This window comes from Ananas comosus, linkage group 5 (genome assembly GCF_001540865.1).
Source record: "Ananas comosus cultivar F153 linkage group 5, ASM154086v1, whole genome shotgun sequence".
NCBI classification, from domain to species: domain Eukaryota; kingdom Viridiplantae; phylum Streptophyta; class Magnoliopsida; order Poales; family Bromeliaceae; genus Ananas; species Ananas comosus.
Genome location: NC_033625.1, coordinates 5,895,819 through 5,914,027, shown reverse-complemented (window position 1 = coordinate 5,914,027; position 18,209 = coordinate 5,895,819). Strand labels below are relative to the sequence as shown.

The window sequence follows — 18,209 nt, the reverse complement described above, 5'->3', positions numbered from 1 at the left end:
TAAAATTTTGACATTATTTTAAAATTTTGATGTAAATTTTTAATATTTAATTTTTAATTTGAATTTAAATTAATAGGTTATAAAGATAATATTAGTATATTAATTTGATTACGTTTTTTATATCCACCTGAATCAAACACTTACAATGAGAATAATTTATTCCAATTCCAATTCAGGTAATGAACCAAACAGAATTAGGTAATGAGTCATTCCGATTTCGATTCCAGCTTATTTTGATTACAATTTCGATTCTAATTCCGACTTCGAACCAAACACGCCCTAAGACTTTATAGGGATAATATGTGAAATTTGAATTTTACAGGGATATATTTGTAATTCACTATATTTATTGGAATCTGTATGAAATTAACCTTTTTTTTAAATAAATAAATAAACTAAAATAAGTAAAAATAAAATGGTGAAAACATATGAAACAAACCTGGTGAAAACATATGAAACAAACCTGAATTTTAGATCGTTTGAAATAACTACTCAATCTTCAAAAATTTTGATTTTACCATATGATTTGTCTACACATTTCTACACCATGCCTTCGCCTGTGTTTCCATCAATTTGATTGTTCATGCGCCGCTTAATTAGTTTCAAGTTTTTATATTAAAAAGTTAAATGGTTGCAAATAAAAAAAAAAAAACAATGCATTAATGATGAACAAAAAAGTTCCGTGCACAGATGTATCGATACTCTCAACGTCGAAAATAATTTTTCAAAAATTAAATTAAAAAAATGTAAAAGAACATACAATAAAACTAAATTTTTAAAGATGCTATCAATTTTATTTTTTAAAAAAAAAATTAGCTAAAAATGTAAAACAACTCAACAACTAGACTTTTAATTTTGAACTTCAGAAAATATTAAATTTTTTTTTTCTTTTTTTGTTGCTTCTATATATATTTTAAGCCCAATAAAGTTTTATTGTTTTAAAAAAGAAAAAATGTATGGGCTTTAGCTTTGGGCCTTTGACTCACCAAAAGAGTTAATAGGGCTTTAGCAACACGCCTCCATATATTATCGTCTCCACTCTCCCCCATGGACTTTCCCTGCTAGGGTTTTTCGTTCCCTCTCGATCCCTCGTCCCCACTCCAAACCCTAACCCTAACCCTAACCCTAAATCCTCCACTGCCACCGCCATGTCCTTCTACCGCCGCCTCCTCCTCCTCCGCTGCCGTACGGCCGCGTCTACGATCCTCGTAGCGGCGGCGGCGTCCGCCCCGCTCCGCGCGCGATTACCGACTGCCTTGCGTTCTCCTCCGCCGAGGAGGCCGCGGCGGAGCGCCGCCGCCGGAAGCGGCGCCTCCGCATCGAGCCCCCGCTCCACGCCCTCCGGCGCGACCCGTCGGCCCCCCGGCCGCCGCCCCGCGACCCCAACGCCCCGCGGCTCCCCGACTCCACCTCCGCCCTCGTCGGCCCCCGCCTCAACCTCCACAACCGCGTGCAGTCCCTCATCCGCTCCGGCGACCTCGACGCCGCCTCCTCCGCCGCCCGCCACGCCGTCTTCTCCTCCGTCCGCCCCACCGTCTTCACCTGCAACGCCGCCATGGCCGCCATGCTCCGCGCCTCCCGCCTCGACGACGCCGCCGCCCTCTTCCAGTTCTTCTTCCGCCAGTCGAACATCGTCCCCAACGTCGTCTCCTACAACATCCTCATCAACGCCCACTGCAACGCCGCGCGCGTCGACACCGCCCTCGCCGTGTACCGCGAGATCCTCGACCGCGCCCCCTTCTCCCCCTCCCCCGTCACCTACCGCCACCTCACCAAGGGCCTCGTCGACTCCGACCGCATCCCCGAGGCCATCGACCTCCTCCGCGAGATGCTCAACCGCGGCCACGGCGCCGACTCCTTGGTCTACAACAACCTCATCGCCGGGTTCATCGACCGCGGCAATTGGGACAAGGCCTTCGAGCTCTTCGACGAGCTCAAGGACCGCTGCCTCGTCTACGACGGGGTCGTCCACGCCACCTTCATGGAGGGGTACTGGAAGCGCGGGATGGACAAGGAGGCCATGGAGTCGTACCAGTCCCTCCTCGATCGCCAGTTCAAGATGAGCCCCGCCACGTGCAATGTGCTGCTAGAGACGCTGCTGAAGCACGACAAGAAGGAGGAGGCTAATAAGCTCTGGGAGAGCATGCTCGACAACCACACGCCGCCTAGTTTCACCGCCGTGAACACGGAGACGTATAATGTAATGGTGAACCAGTGCTTCAAGGAGGGCAAGTTTGAGGAGGCCATAGAGGTGTTCCATAGGACGGGGAGGAAGCCCGTCATGATGGACGTTGGGTGCTTTAACAATATCATTGGGAAGCTGTGCGAAAATGGGCTTCTTGAGGAAGCAGAGAAGCTGTTCGAGGAAATGCCTGGGAGGTCCGTGATCCCTGATGTGTTCACCTATGGGCATTTTGTCGATGGGTTCTTTAAGGCGGGGAGAAAGGAGGATGCTTTGCGGTATTTCGAGAAGTTGGTGGGTGCCGGAGAGAACGGCCCAAAGTACAACGTAGGGTTTTACAACAAGGTGTTTGATGGGTTGGTGAAAGCGGGAGCGATTGGTGATGCTCTAGAGATCTATGGGAAGATGGGGGAGAACGGGATGAGGCCGGATTTTAGGAGTTATGAGATTTTGGTTAAAGCACTGTGTGAGGAAGGGGACTTGGACCGATGCCGGAAGTTAGTGGAAGAGATGGTAGGAAATCGGATAGTTGCCAACTCCGAGTTCCGTGGGTTTGTACTGGACGCTTTCGAGAAAGCAGGTCAGGGAGAAGAGATTGAAGCAATGTTTCAAGAGAGACCGGGCATTGGCGCTCCACAAGTTCGGCCGGGGTTTGTTGCTCCTCCAAGAGTTGCAGGGTTTGGTGCTCAAGCGCAGCCAAGGTTCGGTGGTCCTCAAGGCCAAGGAGGGTTTGGTGGGCCTCAAGGCCAAGAGAGGTTTGGTGCTCCTCAAGGCCAACAAGTAGGGTTTGGTTCTCCTCAAGGCCAGCAAGTAGGGTTTGGTGCTCCTCAAGGCCAGCAAGTAGGGTCTGGAGCTCCTCAGGGCCAACAATTAGGATTTGGTGCTCCTAAAGGCCAGCAAGGTTTTGGTGCCCCTCAAGGCCAACAGGGTTTTGGTGCTCCTCAAGGCCAGCAAGGTTTTGGTACCTCTCGAGGCCAACAGGGTTTTGGTGCTTCTCAAGGCCAGCAAGGTTTTGGTGCTCCTCCCGGCCAACAAGTAGGGTATGATGCTGCTCCTCAAAGCCAACAAGTAGGATTTGGTGCTCCTCAAAGCCAGCAAGGTTTTGGTGCCCCTCAAGGCCAACAGGGCTTTGGTGCTCCTCAAGGTCAGCGAGGTTTTGGTGCTCCTCAAGGCCAACAAGGTTTTGGTGCTCCTCCAGGTCAACAAGTACGGTATGATGCAGCTCCTCAAGGCCAACAAGTAGGATTTGGTGCTCCTCAAGGCCAAGCAGGGTTTGGTGCCCCTCAAGGTCAACAAGGTTATGATGCTTCTCAAGGCCAATATGGGTTTGGGACTCAAAGGTTTGCTACCCCTCAAGGCCAACAAGGTTTTGGTGCTTCTCAAGGCCAAATACAGTTCGGTGCTGGTCAAGACCAACATGGTTTTGGTGCCTCTCAAAGTCAACCAGATTTTGGTGCTACTCAAGCTCAACCAGGGTTTGGTGCTCCTCAAAACCAACCAGGGTTTGGTTCTCCTCAAGGCGTACATGAGTTTGGTGCTCCACCAGGCAAGCCAGGGTTCGATGCTCCTCAAGGCCAGCAAGAGTTTGATGCATCCCAAGACCGACAGGTAGCGATCTGAGCTAGACATTTCTAAGCTAGAAATATTTATTTGACATAAACTTGTTGTCGTGGAAAGAAAAAGAAGAGGATAGCGACTCATAAAGGATTTTGTTTTAAACCCCATGTAGAATGGATCTATTGCAGTATTTATTCTATCCTGATTGATGGTGCAAGGACTGAGAGTTTGTTTGTCAGTCGTAGTAAGGTGTAGATTAGTACTTTATATTTAGTTATCTCCAGGTAATGAAAAAGTGGAGCATAACTTAATTAATGATCATAAAGTATAGTCTATAGAACTTGTTTTCTCTTCTATCTAGTGTGCTTGGCATGCTTTGTTGTCATTTGAACGCTTATTTCCTATGATGACATATAACACCTGCTTTTCTATGCTTTTTGTGTGCACTCTCTCTTTCACGCATACCTTCACAGGCATGTGCAAGCGCACCAAAAAAGTTTGTAGATTAAGGTGATATCTTTTGGTTTGCACAAGAATTGAGAACTTCTTTTTGTTGCCCTGGAAATGTAAGTTTTAAGTATCCCGTGTGCTTATTTTGTGGAAGTTTTGATTCAGATGTCATGGAACTTTTCCTCTTGCATTATTATGTTGCTCTTTGTGTCGATGTTATTCTTGCCCATATCTATTTATGTGAAACCTAATGTCATGCTATGCTTCTAGCGGTTCTTTTGAGCATATTAATGCTGAGTTAATTCTGCTGTCATTTTGTCTTTGCCATGTATGGCAGTTCGCAGTTATGTTATTTGATGTTAAATATTAGTTCTTTTAATACAGACACTTTTCTTGGATTCTGTAGTCTTTTCTCTTTATGATGCTACAGGAGCTAGGAAAAAAATAAGATGCCATTAAACAGAAATTGATCAGGGTCGCAGATTTGAGTCTGCTAGGAATGGGAAAAACTGAAAGGAGCTACATATCTTTTCATAGTTTGGTGGAAAGAAAGCTTTGAGCAATCAGAAATTGAGGTCTACTCAAAAGCCAAGCCTGAAGCTAGCTTGACTAGATCAGGCTTAGCTCTAAATTTGTATATGTATTTGTTTGTCTATACTCAAGAGTATATGTACATGCATGAAATAATATAGGGGATAGAAAGGCACATTGATGGAACAATTTTGAAGTGAAAAAGAGATACAAGAAGCTGAAAAATGCAAACTAAAATGCTTGTAACAAGTGGATATCTTTTATTTGTCTCACTTTGTTTCTTTTTCTCACCAACTGGGCATTAAGATTCTCATGTATTCTATAGTAAATTATTTAGTGATCTCAACTGGGCGCTTTGTATAACCTGAGATGCTCTAATTATTTTAGCATATGCAGAAGTGGGTGTATTGCTACTAGAATGCAATTATAGTACTCCTGTGTCAGCTCACTTCTTCTGTTCTACATATTATCATATTTCATTTATGCATCATGAAGAAATATTAAGTTGTTGATAGTTCTCTACTAGTGAATTAGTATGTAAATATGTTGAAGAGGAAAGGCCGGCCATCTCATGATTTTCGCCGCACCAAAGCAAAGGAGCTGGAAGGGAGTAGACAAGTAAGTGTCATGCCCTAATCTTGGCAATGAATCAATACCGTTGCACCGTGCATTGTTCTAGCGTGTTAGTAATGTTGTGGTAAGAAGTTAATACATCGAATAATTTAGAATAAATTGGTGGAGACTAGTTGGCTTTGTTAGCTTTTAGTAGTAGTTGTGTATGGAGATCTATCTCCTCTCTCAGATTCTGGTTTGTAATCTGGTTCTTGTTTTAGGCTGAGAATTCAATGCTGGTGTAAAAACTATAACTAGCTTGTCGAATCGTTGTGTAGTGTGATTTTATGTTGTGTCTTCAACTGGAAGGGAATTATCCTTTTCCGAATTTGTTTCTTCTTAGTAATTGGTGATTGATTGCTGGATTGTAGTTTCTAATCTAACAGCTGCAAATTTTGGCGAGATTTGAAATGCTGTTTGGGTCGTTTTGTCAAAAAAAAAACAAAACTCTATGCAAAGAGGAGCTCATTGTAGGATGTAGCGCTTTGTGCTGTTGGAAGAAGCTTTGTAGCTGCGTATTTTTTGTCTTTTTTTTTAAAAAAAAAAAAAAAACTTGTTTAACAGAAATTTATGTTTAGTGGTATACATCGAAGATTTTTATCTGACAACACAACAGAAATTTATTTTTTAGTTTTCATCCTTCTTCTGGTCAGGGTGCATTGTAAAGCTAATCAACTAGGGCGAGAATAGAATAGTCATTTGCCCCCATATCTAATTTCGTAATATTCATATTTAGAAAAATTAAAGAAATTGTACCAAACCTTGGAATATTCTTATTCTTGCTTTCCAGAAGTAACAGATTTAAAAAATTTTGTTTGTCAGAAACTCTACTTGCGATGGCTTCAGCTGAAAGTTGAAGGAGAAGCAGGACCAGACAGGCAACTACGGTATCTTCCTTAACATCTTTTCGCTAAGATCTTTATTAAAATTAACTTTAAGGGCAATTTTGAAATGGATTGTACTTTAATGTCAAAATTATTGAATTTTATAGACTGAATCAAACATAGTAATACTATAAACACTGTAATCCAACATTACATTATTGCACTAAACTAAACGCGCTAATACAATATCAGTAGTAATCTTATTTAGAAATTCAAAATAACTGGATATATTGGAATACTCTATAATATTATATAACTCGAACCAAACGCGAACTTAGAGGTTTCAGCCATACTTGGTTTCTAATTTGAGAAGTCATTCCTAAACCCAGATCACTTGGGCGCTAAACAGATAATAATTTAGTTATTTTACAAATCAATATATTTGAGAGTACTCAATTCCAGTTGATTAATCAACTTGAGTTACTTCAGTTCAATTAAGAGTTTACAGTGCCAGTTTTGTCCCATCCTCTGGAACAGCTTATCCACAGTAGAAAAGAACCAGCAACCAACATACTTCTTATTCTCAATAAAAAAAAAAAAAAATGAAAGCTTCCATCAAGAAAACCTGTTGCCTTACAAGACTACAACCACTGGACAGCTGTTTGAACAAATATTGGCATTTCTAAAGCAAATTCAACATATTTTGGTAAACCTGTTTGGTGGTGGGAAAAAGTGCTCCAAATAAAACCCATAATAAAGGCAAGAGCTCAGATGATTCAGAACACCTATTAGATGAATTGATTTCAAAATAATAATAATAAAGTAAAAATGTACGTAACTCACATCAACTATAAACTATTTTGATTTGACTACTCTAATTTTTAAAATTTTAATTTTACTGTCTAACCTTTTAATTTATTTGATTTGAATCAATCAACGATACTTTGACTACAAAATTTAAACTAAATATTTATTTTAATGAGTTTATAGTTATAAGAATTGCAAAAAATATACTAACTAAATATATAAAAATAAATGATGCATTTAAATTCTGAAGTCAAAATGTCATTGGTTGAACTCAAATCCATCAAATTGAAAACTCGATAATAAAATCAAAATTTTGAAAAGTTGGATTTTTTTTTTTTTTTTTGAGAGAGAGATAGGTAGCACGCTACCCGCTTTGTTTATTTCATTTAGAAATAAACTTAGCTGAAAATGTGAATCAACTAGAATTCAAACTTAGGATCTCGAGTACCAACCATCAAGTTCTTTATCACTTGCTCTAGAAATGGCCAGTGAAAAGTTGGATAGTTGAATCAAAATGGCTCATAGTTCATGTAAGTTCTTTACATTTTTACCCCCCGAGAAAAAAAAAAACTAAAAAAAAAAACTATAGACTTCAGTATCAGTCTATCAATAAACCAATAACCAATCCCGAACTTTTAATCAAAAGCATTCAACACTGATATTTTGGGTATCTATCATCTGACATTTCTAAATAACAATAATCCAATGAATGATGAGGTGGTATTCACAAAATTAGTAATCTAAACAAAGTCCTTAGGGGAGGAAAAAAGGGGTAAAAAAAAAAAGCACCAACCTGTGGAGGACTAGTATGAAATATTCCAAAATATATAGAGAGTAGGTGCAGCAGACTGACCATGCTGCTGCCTTCAATGTTTAGCAACTAATTGAAAGGAAGTGAGGTAACTTCCACCCACCATGATCCAGAAAAAATGACCATTATTAATCTCCATGTATCGAGGGGCGAGAGACGCAAATGTATCAAAAGGATTCGAATTAAAAAAAAAAAGAAGATTAAAATTCCATCACCGTCGAACTGATGTTGAGTAATGGCTCGAGCGCAGCGGGAGCGAACTTCCTGGCAAAGAGATAGCAAACCGAAGTCGGCTGAGAATTATACTCACATTTCGTCCCATTATTCCTAATCGCCTGGATGAATTCCACTGTAATATCCTTCGCCCCGTACATCGCGGGGTGGGGCCCACCTCTCGACCAGTCGACCCACGTGACACTCCTGTTTGCATTCGACCCTCCATGAAACATATACAAGTACGTCGGAATATAGTGCTCGTCAGGATAGCAAGAGGGCCTGCAATACTTTGGAAAGAGCGGATAATATTTGCGGTCGGCTATGATACTTGTGGCCAGCTCGCGGTTGAGTTCGAACCACTGGGAACCTTTTCGCCATTCAGAGAGCTTGATGAGAGGAGCCATGCGGCGGTTGTAGCGGCCTTTGCATTGTTTGGAGTCGTCAAAGAAGGAGTGGACAAAGCTGTAGGCAGAGCTTATTAGGTATTCGTATACCGTTGGGAAGTTGTATACAGGGATGCAGCTTTCCGATAGGAGGACAAAGCGCTCGTTGGAGAAGTCAAGCAGTGCGTTGGCTAATAAGCGCTTTTCGGCATCAACTAGTGTGATGGAGCCCCAAGATACTTCCTGCAATGAAAAGCTGTTAGTCGCATGGCAAAATTAAAGGAAAAGTCACTGATAATTGCAAACTTGGTAACATTTAGAGTGGCAGGTCACAAGAGAGATCACAAGAAAGGTTATCAGTCAGTGATCTAGAGATCGACACAAGGAGATGTAAGCCGAGAATAAGAGGGAGTGGTGTAGCAAAGGTATGGACATGTTTATATGCATTTGAGTGTTGTAGCTGCTGCTAGAACAGTAGCTTCTGCAATTCTTTTCGGGACATATCCATGTGGAATAGTCGGATTTGAGATCAGTTTCTTCAGAGTTAGACGTCCCGAATACTGACACGGAGTATGAAACACAACACGACTCAGATACGGCGACTCGGCTGCTTTCAAAAAAATTAGGATATGCACAAGGCCTGGACACCGCTATTAAAATATAATATTATCAATACAATAATATCTATTTATTATATATAAAAAATTAATTTTGATAAAATATTATTATATTTCTCATACGAATGAAAGTTAATAAAATTTTTATTGATAGTTCATATATTTTAAGAAAAAAATTCTAGAATATACGTAATTTATTTAAGTGTCCAAAAAATATAAATGCATTCATCAAAAAGTTAAAATATTTATCATCTTACATTATATATACATAAAAATAGTAAAATAAAAATATGTATATATTTTTTTAATTATATGCGCTATGAATTGGCAATGAACGAGCGTTCAAAGAGTGTCCACATCGGACATGAGTCCGTGTTGGACATGCGCGTGTCCAACACGGACACGGGGAGCTTATAGAGGTGTCTGTGATACATAACTTTAGAGCCATAATCTTCAAGTAATGATATATCGTTTGATAGGTTACATAATAAACAAACAATTTTAGCAATTGGCACAATTTCAAAGTTGCTTTCTGGTTTCCAAAACTACCGATAGTTTGTAAAATGGACATAATCTGGAATTAATTGTAGCTAGAACTAGTTAGAGTTTATTTATGCAAATCTAGCAGAAGCAAACCTGATGTCTTATTACAAAGAGATGAAATTTGTTAATAGTACAAAACCCTTTCAGGGTTCTGACAAACATATCTAATAAAGTTATAAAAAACATAATTAATAAGGTTAAAATTACAACTCTCAAATATGCAAGGAACAATATTGTAGTCTCAGAAGCTAAGGATCTCTTTTTATAATGATCAAAATTGCCATTATCAAACATCGGTTGAGGATTCTATATCATTTATCCAAACCTTTTTTTGTCATTAAACACGAGATTGACTAGAGCATGAGTAAAAGCCAGAGAATGATCTACGATAATGGACAACTTTTATTTTCTCAGGACCAGCTCACAACCGGAAAAACAGGGAATTTCCTGTCTCCATTGAAACCCTGCTCTGGTTATTAGAAATCACTGCTAAGTTCTATTTCTAAGGTGTTGTCTGGGTAGGGCCAGTTCAAGGAAGTGCTAACAGCTTCTTCGCTAAAATTCATTTGCTTTCAACAACTCCTGCGGAAGATAAAGACAGAAACTACAAAAAGAGCTTTCTTTCGTGGGCTCGAAAGCTCATTTTAGCTTCCTGCCACAACCAAAAGTCCTATTTGTCAAAGAACCATTATGCTTCTCAAGTAGAGAAGCTTCGCCAAACGCCATCCCGAACAGCCATTTCAAAGACATTATAATGCAAAAGAATACATGAACGAGCAAAAGTAGAAGATCTGTCACCTCGCTGGGGATCTGCCGGCCGTGGAAAGCTGATTCCTTCGACACATTAAGCCGATAATCCGGCAAACTATGCACGTAAACGGAGAACAACCCTTCGTGCCCTTTGAAGAACCGATCCCACAGCGGCGCGAACGGAAGCGCTCCCCTCGTCATGAACAAGAACGCCACCTTCGGAACCCGCTGGAACGGGTACTCCGCCATCCTCGGCACCATCGAAGCCCTCCAGAAGAGCTCCTCATCAGTCATGGAATGCATCAAATGTGACGGCTTGATGAAGTGCTTCAGGGACAAGCAGTTCCCGTCACAGTCGGAGTACACGGCTCTCGGGAAGAAGAGGTCGGCTTGGGAGGTGTAGAAGCGGCCGAAGTGGGCGTTGATGGAGGAGCCGAGGATGAGCCCCGCCATGAACACGGCTAGGAAGGAGACGACCTTCGCGACGCCGATCGACCAGTCCTTGCGCGGCGTCGAGGGGAAGTAATCGGCGTCGTCGTTGGAGTCAGGGCGGGGTCTCAGAATCGGCTTCACGTCGCTCCACATGGTTCTAGGGTTCTGAATTCTACGTTCTTACACAGCAATGATCGGTAATTCAAGCTAAATTTCAGAAATTGGGTGGAAACTGGAAGGGCAGAGGACAAAATTCGAACAATTTTGGAAGACAAATCTCACCGGGGAATCAGAAACCCTAGAAAACCATCCAAATATCGAATTTCGACGTCGGAACAGGAATCATGAACCCTAAAACCCCGAAGTTACTCAAAACGACAGCAAAAACGAAATCGAAAACGACTACGGCTTCGATCACACCAAACGAAGCGGGGGAAATGAGAGCCCTAATCGACGACGACGACTCTACAACCTAGACCAATCGAAATGAGAAACCACCCGATCTTATCCACCCCCTCTCCCCCCTCTCCTCCTCCTCCTCCCCCCCGATCAAACCACGCGCTCCAAACCCTAGCGAGGGATCGGAGCGGAAACTTCGAAGCGATCGAAAGCGACGGAGGGAGAGGGAGCAGTGGGGGGAGGAGGTGGGGAGGGGGCTTCTTGTAACACAAGATGGGCTCCGCTCCCCGCGCCTCGGCGAATCTCCTCTCGCTATCGCGATCGAAGCTCCTCCTCCTCCTCCTCCTCTTCCTCCTCGGATTTATCTCCTCGTCTCGATCTCCTCGTCGACACTCCACGAAGACGACGACGACGACGAGTGTAGAGAGAGATATAGAGAGAGAGAGAGAGAGGAGAAACGTTCGAGGTGGATATAACGAGAGAGAGAGAGAGGGTATAAGAAACATAGACCGGAAATGAGACTCGGAAACGGAACCACAAAGAGAAGGTCTTAAAAGTGGGGCCCAGGAGTCGGGAAAGATGTGATTTGTGGGTTTACTGTGGAGTCCATTTTCGGTGTTTCGTTTCTTTTCTTTCCGCAGTGCGTTTTTTCCCGTTACTGCTGCGGAGATATTTGAGGGGCGGCAACGGAGGTGCGTGAACCCGGTGTATCCGTACTCCCCCATGGACCGTATGCCATTTTTGGTGATCAAATTCCATAGATGCCATTCTCTGTCATTTATAAGCCCAATTTATTAAAAAAAAAAAAGGCCAATTTGCATAAAAAATTCACTTATTTTGGGCTTTTACAAAACCGGGCCACCTTTTTCGTTTTTACAGATTCGGTCCGCTTTTTCAGCAAACTGACCAAAATACCCTTTTTACTTTTTCTCTTTCCTCTTTCTCTCTCCTCTTCGTTTCTCTCGTTCTTTTTTTTTTCTCGCCGGCAGAGCGGAGGCGGAAACTGTCCGTCNGTCCGCTTTTTCAGCAAACTGACCAAAATACCCTTTTTACTTTTTCTCTTTCCTCTTTCTCTCTCCTCTTCGTTTCTCTCGTTCTTTTTTTTTTTTTCTCGCCGGCAGAGCAGAGGCGGAAACTGTCCGTCTCGCCTCTCACCCTCATTCTCTCGCCCTCGCCCTCGCCCTTGCACTCGTCCACGCACTCCCCACCTTCCTCGCCTCCAACCCCGCCAAGGCCGCGCTGCGACTTTTTTTTTTTTTTGCTTTTTTCTTTTCTTTTCTTCTCCGACTCTTCTCCACCGTCTCCGACGACGACGCCTCTCTCGTCCTTCCCCGCCCTTCTTATCTCTCCCTCTCCCTCATTCTCTGCCGCATCCGACGACGATGCATCTTCGCCGACGTCGACACCGTGGAGGTCATTGCGGCGCTACAGGCTCGGAGCGGGGGTCCTTAGCGGCGGCGTCGCCGGCACCGTGGCTGTTGGTAGAGAGGGTGACAAAAAAAAATTATAGAAAAAACAGAAAAAGAAATAAAGATAAAAAATTATATAAAAAAAATGATGAACATGAAATTGCATCGTTAACTGTAAAAAAAATTATGAGTTGCACTACTTAAGATGTAAACTGCAGTTTTAAGATGAAAACTATACTCTTTAAACGAAAATTACACTCTTTGAGAGATATTTACACTGTTTTTCTTCTTATTACACTCTTTCAGATGTAAATTGTATCCATTAAGATGAAAGTTACACTCTTTAAACAAAAGTTGCACTGTTTCTCCTCTTGTTGCACCATTTCTCCTCTTGTTACACTATTTTTTATTTTAAACTGCACCCTTTTAAGAGATATTTATACTGTTTCTCCTCTTATTGCACCATTTCTGTATAAACAAGAGGAGAAATAGTGTAACAAGAGGAGAAACAGTGCAACAAGAGGAGAAACTGCACTGTTTTAAGAGATATATATACTGTTTCTCCTCTTGTTGCACTATTTTTGTGTAAACAAAATTACAATAAGATGAGAAACTGTACTGTTTTAAGAGATATATCTACTATTTCTTCTCTTGTTGTACTGTTTCTCCTCTTGTTGCACCATTTTTGTGTAAACAATAGAAGAAATAGTACAACAAGAGGAGAAACAATGCAATAAGAGGAAAAACTGCACTCTTTTAAGAGATATTTATACTGTTTCTCCTCTTGTTGCACTGTTTCTCCTCTTGTTACACCATTTCTGTGTAAACAAGAGGAGAAACAGTGCAACAAGAGGAGAAACAGTGCAACAAGAGGAGGAACAGTATAAATATCACTTAAAAGGATGCAGTTTAAGATAAAAAATAGTATAATTTTCGTTCAAAGAGTATAATTTTTATCTTAAAGCAGCAGTTTACATCTTAAATAGTGCAACTTATAATTTTTTTTGTAATTAAAAATGCAATTTCATCTTCATCCTTCTTTTTATATAATTTTTTATCTTTATTTTTTTCTCTGTTTTTTCTATAATTTTTTTTGTCACATTCTCGGCGCCGGTGACGACGCCGCTAAGGACCCCCCGCTCCTAGGCTGTAGCGCCGCAGTGACCTCTACGGTGTTGACGTCGACGCCGGCGAAGATAAATCGTCGTCGGAGACGGCAGAAAATGAGGGAGAGGGAGAGATGAGAAGGGCAGGGAAGGGCGAGAGGCGTCGTCGTCGAAGACGATGGAGAAGAGTCGAAGAAGAAAAGAAAAGAAAAAAGCCAAAAAAAAAATCGCGGCGCGGCCTTGGCGGGGTCGGAGGCGAGGAGGATGGGGGGTGCATGGACGAGGGCAAGGGCGAGGGCGAGAGCATGAGGGTGAGAGGTGAGACGGACCGTTTCCGCCTCCGCTCTGCCGGCGAGAAAAAAAAAAAAGAACGAGAGAAACGAAGAAGAGAGAGAAAGAGGAAAGAGAAAAAGTAATAAGGGTATTTTGGTCAGTTTGCTGAAAAAGCGGACCGAATCTGCAAAAATAAAAAAGGTGGCCCGATTTTGCAAAAGTCCAAAATAAGTGGATTTTTTATGCAAATTTTCTATTAAATATTTTGAAATATGAAAATTTCAGGAACAATTAGTTCTACTTAATGGAGGAAAAGAATGATTGCTTATGAGAAATTTATGTCTAAAATTTTTAAATTCTATTAGATATATAGATATTTGCTATCATAAAATATATTTCTGGTCAAAAGAGAACTAAACGCTAGTTAAATTAATGAAATTAATTTTTCTTATAGGCCAATGTTTTAATATTGCATATTAATTTTTAATATTTTTTAATTTTGGAAATTATTTTTAATTTTATATTTTTTACCATGATTTTTGTTTATTTTTAATAAGTATATGATCTATCACTTCTATGTTATCCTTCTTTCTTTAACAATTTTGTTAAAATTAAGAAAGTTATTTTCTTGATAAGAAGTTTGCTAAATTTAAAATTAGAATTTTAGGATTAATTCATCAAATTTTAAGCTTATTTAGATATTGAAGAATATACCTGGTATTTACAAAGGTATTAAAAATATTTTAAACTTTAAAAGGGACAAGGATGATATTACAACCTCTCTGGAGGGTATCCAAGTAATTATCCCAGGATTTTAATTCTAAAGCTTCAAGTGCGGTGTATGAAATGTTGATACACCTGGTGCAGGCAATAATATCTAATTTCCAGTGGTTTTATTAGGAAAAATTACGTTAACTAAACCACAGCACATAGGGTTCATTGAATTTGATCCCAAATTTACTTTTACAAAGATTCATTGAATCTAATCAAATAATACTATCCATTAATCTATTAACTTATGTTAATCCCTGGTATTTTCAATTAATATTTTTAATTAATATATCTAAACGTTATCATTACTAAACTTTTAATGGCAAATTATTCTTCACCTTCATCAGCATTTGATCCTCTTCTTTTCCTTCGACAAACTTTTAATTAATTTTAACTTTCCTACCAACAAACTTTTTCTTCACCAAATTATTTTTATTTCTAATTAATTCATTAATTCTCTCTTACTCATTTTTTTTCATATACCGTCGCCTCCCCTCCCTCCCTCTTCGCTAATGCGTACCCATCTCTCCCCTCCGCCGCAGCCAAAGGAATCGTCGTCATTTTCATTATCACCGTCACCAAAAAAAGATGTCGTCGGTTCCATCCCCGCTACCAATAGTGAGGAATCTTTCGCAATTTTGGCAAGTGAAGAACACAAGAGAATATTTGATATTATATTATTATTAATTACTCCTATAGTTTTTATCCGCTACGAAGCGCGAGCTCCTTCGCTAGTTATTATTATTTTATTTTGCATTTGATATCATGAATAGAATATTTTGCTTATTGTGAGAAAATATAATAAATAAAATATTTTATTTATTTTCGTAGGTAATAAAATTTTTTCCAAACTTGCATTCTGTTCCATTAATATACAACTTTTACGATTCTATCTTATTAGAAAAAGTAAAAAATATATTAACTTTTATAGGCCTCCACTCCATCTCTTTTCGCGACCCAACTCGTGTTTGGCACGACATGAGGTCGATATTGAATCGCTCGTTTAGTAGGCGAGCCGAATATGAGCTGAATTTTTAGATTACATGGTGTTAGAGTTAATTTTAAACTCCCCTTTCTATAAATTAATATTTCACAAGTTAAATTCTTGCATTATATAATTGGTTAAAATTTTAATTTTAGCTCACCTACTAATTTTACGTACCTTTCATATCTATCATGCACGTGAGTAACGTGAGTAAGAATGCTGATATATATATATATATATATATATATTTTTTAGCCTCGTTTTCTTTTAGATTTAGAGTGAATTATTTCGCAAGAAAAGAAAAAGATAGAAATTAAAAAAAAAAAAAGATGAAAAAATTCTATCTACTTTATGGACCTAATTGGCTTAGTTATCCGGTGAAAAAGTGATTTCTGCATAATTAATTTTGATTTATATAATTAATTTTTGTTAAAAGCTGTATCGCATTTGGCTCAGTCTAAAATTGTTTGGCAAAATTTTTTACTGTTTATGAACAATAATTTTTTTTACTAAATTTTAGTTTAAAGTGTCTAAAAAGTTAAATTTAAATTTAAAAATTTATAATTCAAAAAAATTATAATTTGATATTTGGAATTATGATTAAAATCTAAAATTAAATTTAAAAATTAAAATCTAAAATCTATATTTAAATTTTAGAAATTTAAACAAGGCCTAGTTTAGAGAAGCTGGACCAACAAGACCCGAAGCTGACCCGATCCGAGCCAACCCAACCCAGTCCAACCCCCTTGTGGGTCTCATTCTGTTGACCCAAACCCGACTTATTAAACCCACGGGTCGGGTTTGCATTGGATTCCATGGACCCAATAAGTTAGTAGGTCCAATAACAGCAAATGAAAGTGGACGCTTCACCCTCGGGGTTAGAATCCAAGAAACCACGAAACCAAATCGAACCAAAAATTTTGGTTCCATTTAATTTGGTTTTTTGGGTTTTGGTTTCATATAATTTGCAAACCAAATTTTTTGGTTTGGACTTCGGATTTAGATCAAACCGGAAACTGGAGTTAAGAGTAAATATTTCTACATGTATATATGTATTTTTATTCTTTTGTATGTATATTTGTATGCATATGCCTAGGTGCATACATAATTATTTACATATATGCATCTATTTTTAGTTGTAAGTCTCTGTTTTACAAATGCAAACGGGGCGGATCCCGGGGCGAGAGGGTACCCTACCTCTCGCTCCATTTTTTGTCGGGATAAGTTATTTTTCATTTTATTTTTGACTCCCACTTATCGCTCCATTCGGGACGAATCGGGACGGGAGCGAATTGGCGGTTTTTTGATAGATCATGACGGATTGAAGGAAAGAAATGAATGAGTTATATTTTTTTATATTTTTTATTTTTACTTACCGTCCCATTCGGAGCGGACTGGGACGGAAGCTCCACCAACCCAGATCCATTTGCATCCCTAGTCTTTTTGGTATTGAGAATTATCTAATAATATTCTCTGTCTTACAAAATTGTAGAAACTTAATAAAATCGTTGCAATCTACATCACAAATGTTACGTTCTTTTGATGATTCAAAACGGAGTCTAAGTAATCATTTAATATACAAAACCAACTCCAAAAATTCAACTTGATAAACCAATAAACCAATTTGGTATGTAAAAACCATTTGGGAAGTTTGTGTGCTCAAACCGTTAAACTGAACAGAAACCAAGTTGAATTTTTTGATCTTATGTTGATTCAGTTTTTCTTTTTAATGATTTAAATTTAATTTTAATAATAAATAATGTGAAATTGATTTAGACCGATTCGATTTTAGTTTGTTTGGTAAATCGAACCAAATGGAACCACGCACTAGATACAACTCTTAGACTCATATTGGGATATATCGAAATACCCTGTGATATTACATAACTCAAACCAAAATATTTGAATATATCGAAATACCCTGTAATGTTACATAATTCAAACCAAACGCGTCCTTAGACTCATTTTGGGATCTAACCAAATAGAATCATGCTCTGGACACAATTCTTAGGCTCTGTTTGAAATTGCGAGGAGATTACATTAGATGCGATGAAAAAATACAATAAAAAATATTCGGTTTTTTTTCTTATGTTATATTGCGTACCACATTTCGCAATAAGTCGATTATAATATATTTTTGCCATAATTTTATTTTTTCTATTAGAATTAGATAAGTTTCAATACTAAATTCATGCTTGCTCCCTCTATTTAAGTAAACTTACTAATTACACAAATGTTTTAATAGAATATCGTGGATATAATTTTGTCAAATTTTAAAATATAAATAAATATATTTTTTCTTCCAATTTTGATAATTAAGCATGTGGAGTGAAGAATAGGTTGAACCAAACTTTAATTTATACCTGTTTTATATGTTAGGATTCAAAAAATAAATTAGTTTGTATTTAAAGTTTTATAAAACTATGTGCAATATATGTGACCAAAATGATTATATAATTAATAACTTTAATTGAATAGAGGGACCTATTGAACTATTTAATAAAGTTTAGAAAATGTATTTGGCAAAATTAAAAGATTAGGTCCCAATTTA

General features: G+C 39.0%; 2 protein-coding genes across 5 annotated transcripts; one reads left to right on the top strand and one right to left on the bottom strand.

Annotated features, from left to right (window-relative positions):
* On the top strand, positions 1,245-5,066 carry LOC109710425 (pentatricopeptide repeat-containing protein At1g10270-like). Of its 4 annotated transcripts, XR_002216349.1 has the most exons (3): positions 1,431-3,790; positions 4,213-4,305; positions 4,620-5,010. XR_002216349.1 is itself a non-coding variant. In XM_020232971.1 (2 exons), exons 1-2 carry the CDS (start codon positions 1,556-1,558, stop codon positions 4,635-4,637), a joined length of 2,277 nt encoding a protein of 758 aa, XP_020088560.1. In that variant the 5' UTR covers positions 1,245-1,555; the 3' UTR covers positions 4,638-5,066. The 4 variants fall into 4 exon arrangements, 3 of the variants coding, with proteins under 3 accessions (XP_020088560.1, XP_020088559.1, XP_020088558.1); XM_020232971.1 differs by lacking the exon at positions 4,213-4,305 and having other exon boundaries at positions 1,245-3,790; positions 4,596-5,066; XM_020232970.1 differs by lacking the exon at positions 4,213-4,305 and having other exon boundaries at positions 4,620-5,066.
* LOC109710824 lies at positions 7,468-11,561 on the bottom strand. Its single transcript, XM_020233601.1, has 2 exons — positions 10,332-11,561; positions 7,468-8,616 (listed from the first exon to the last, which is right to left on the bottom strand). The coding sequence occupies exons 1-2, from the start codon at positions 10,866-10,868 to the stop codon at positions 7,975-7,977; spliced, it is 1,179 nt and encodes a 392-aa protein (XP_020089190.1). The 5' UTR covers positions 10,869-11,561; the 3' UTR covers positions 7,468-7,974.

Coding starts and splice junctions, on each gene's coding strand:
- LOC109710824 (XM_020233601.1), bottom strand. CDS start 10,868: ATGTGGAGCGACGTGAAGCCGATTCTGAGACCCCGCCCTGACTCCAAC. Junction 8,617..10,331: donor GCCGGCAGATCCCCAGCGAG/GTGACAGATCTT, acceptor TTTTCATTGCAG/GAAGTATCTTGGGGCTCCAT.
- LOC109710425 (XM_020232971.1), top strand. CDS start 1,556: ATGGCCGCCATGCTCCGCGCCTCCCGCCTCGACGACGCCGCCGCCCTC. Junction 3,791..4,595: donor ATGCATCCCAAGACCGACAG/GTAGCGATCTGA, acceptor TGGATTCTGTAG/TCTTTTCTCTTTATGATGCT.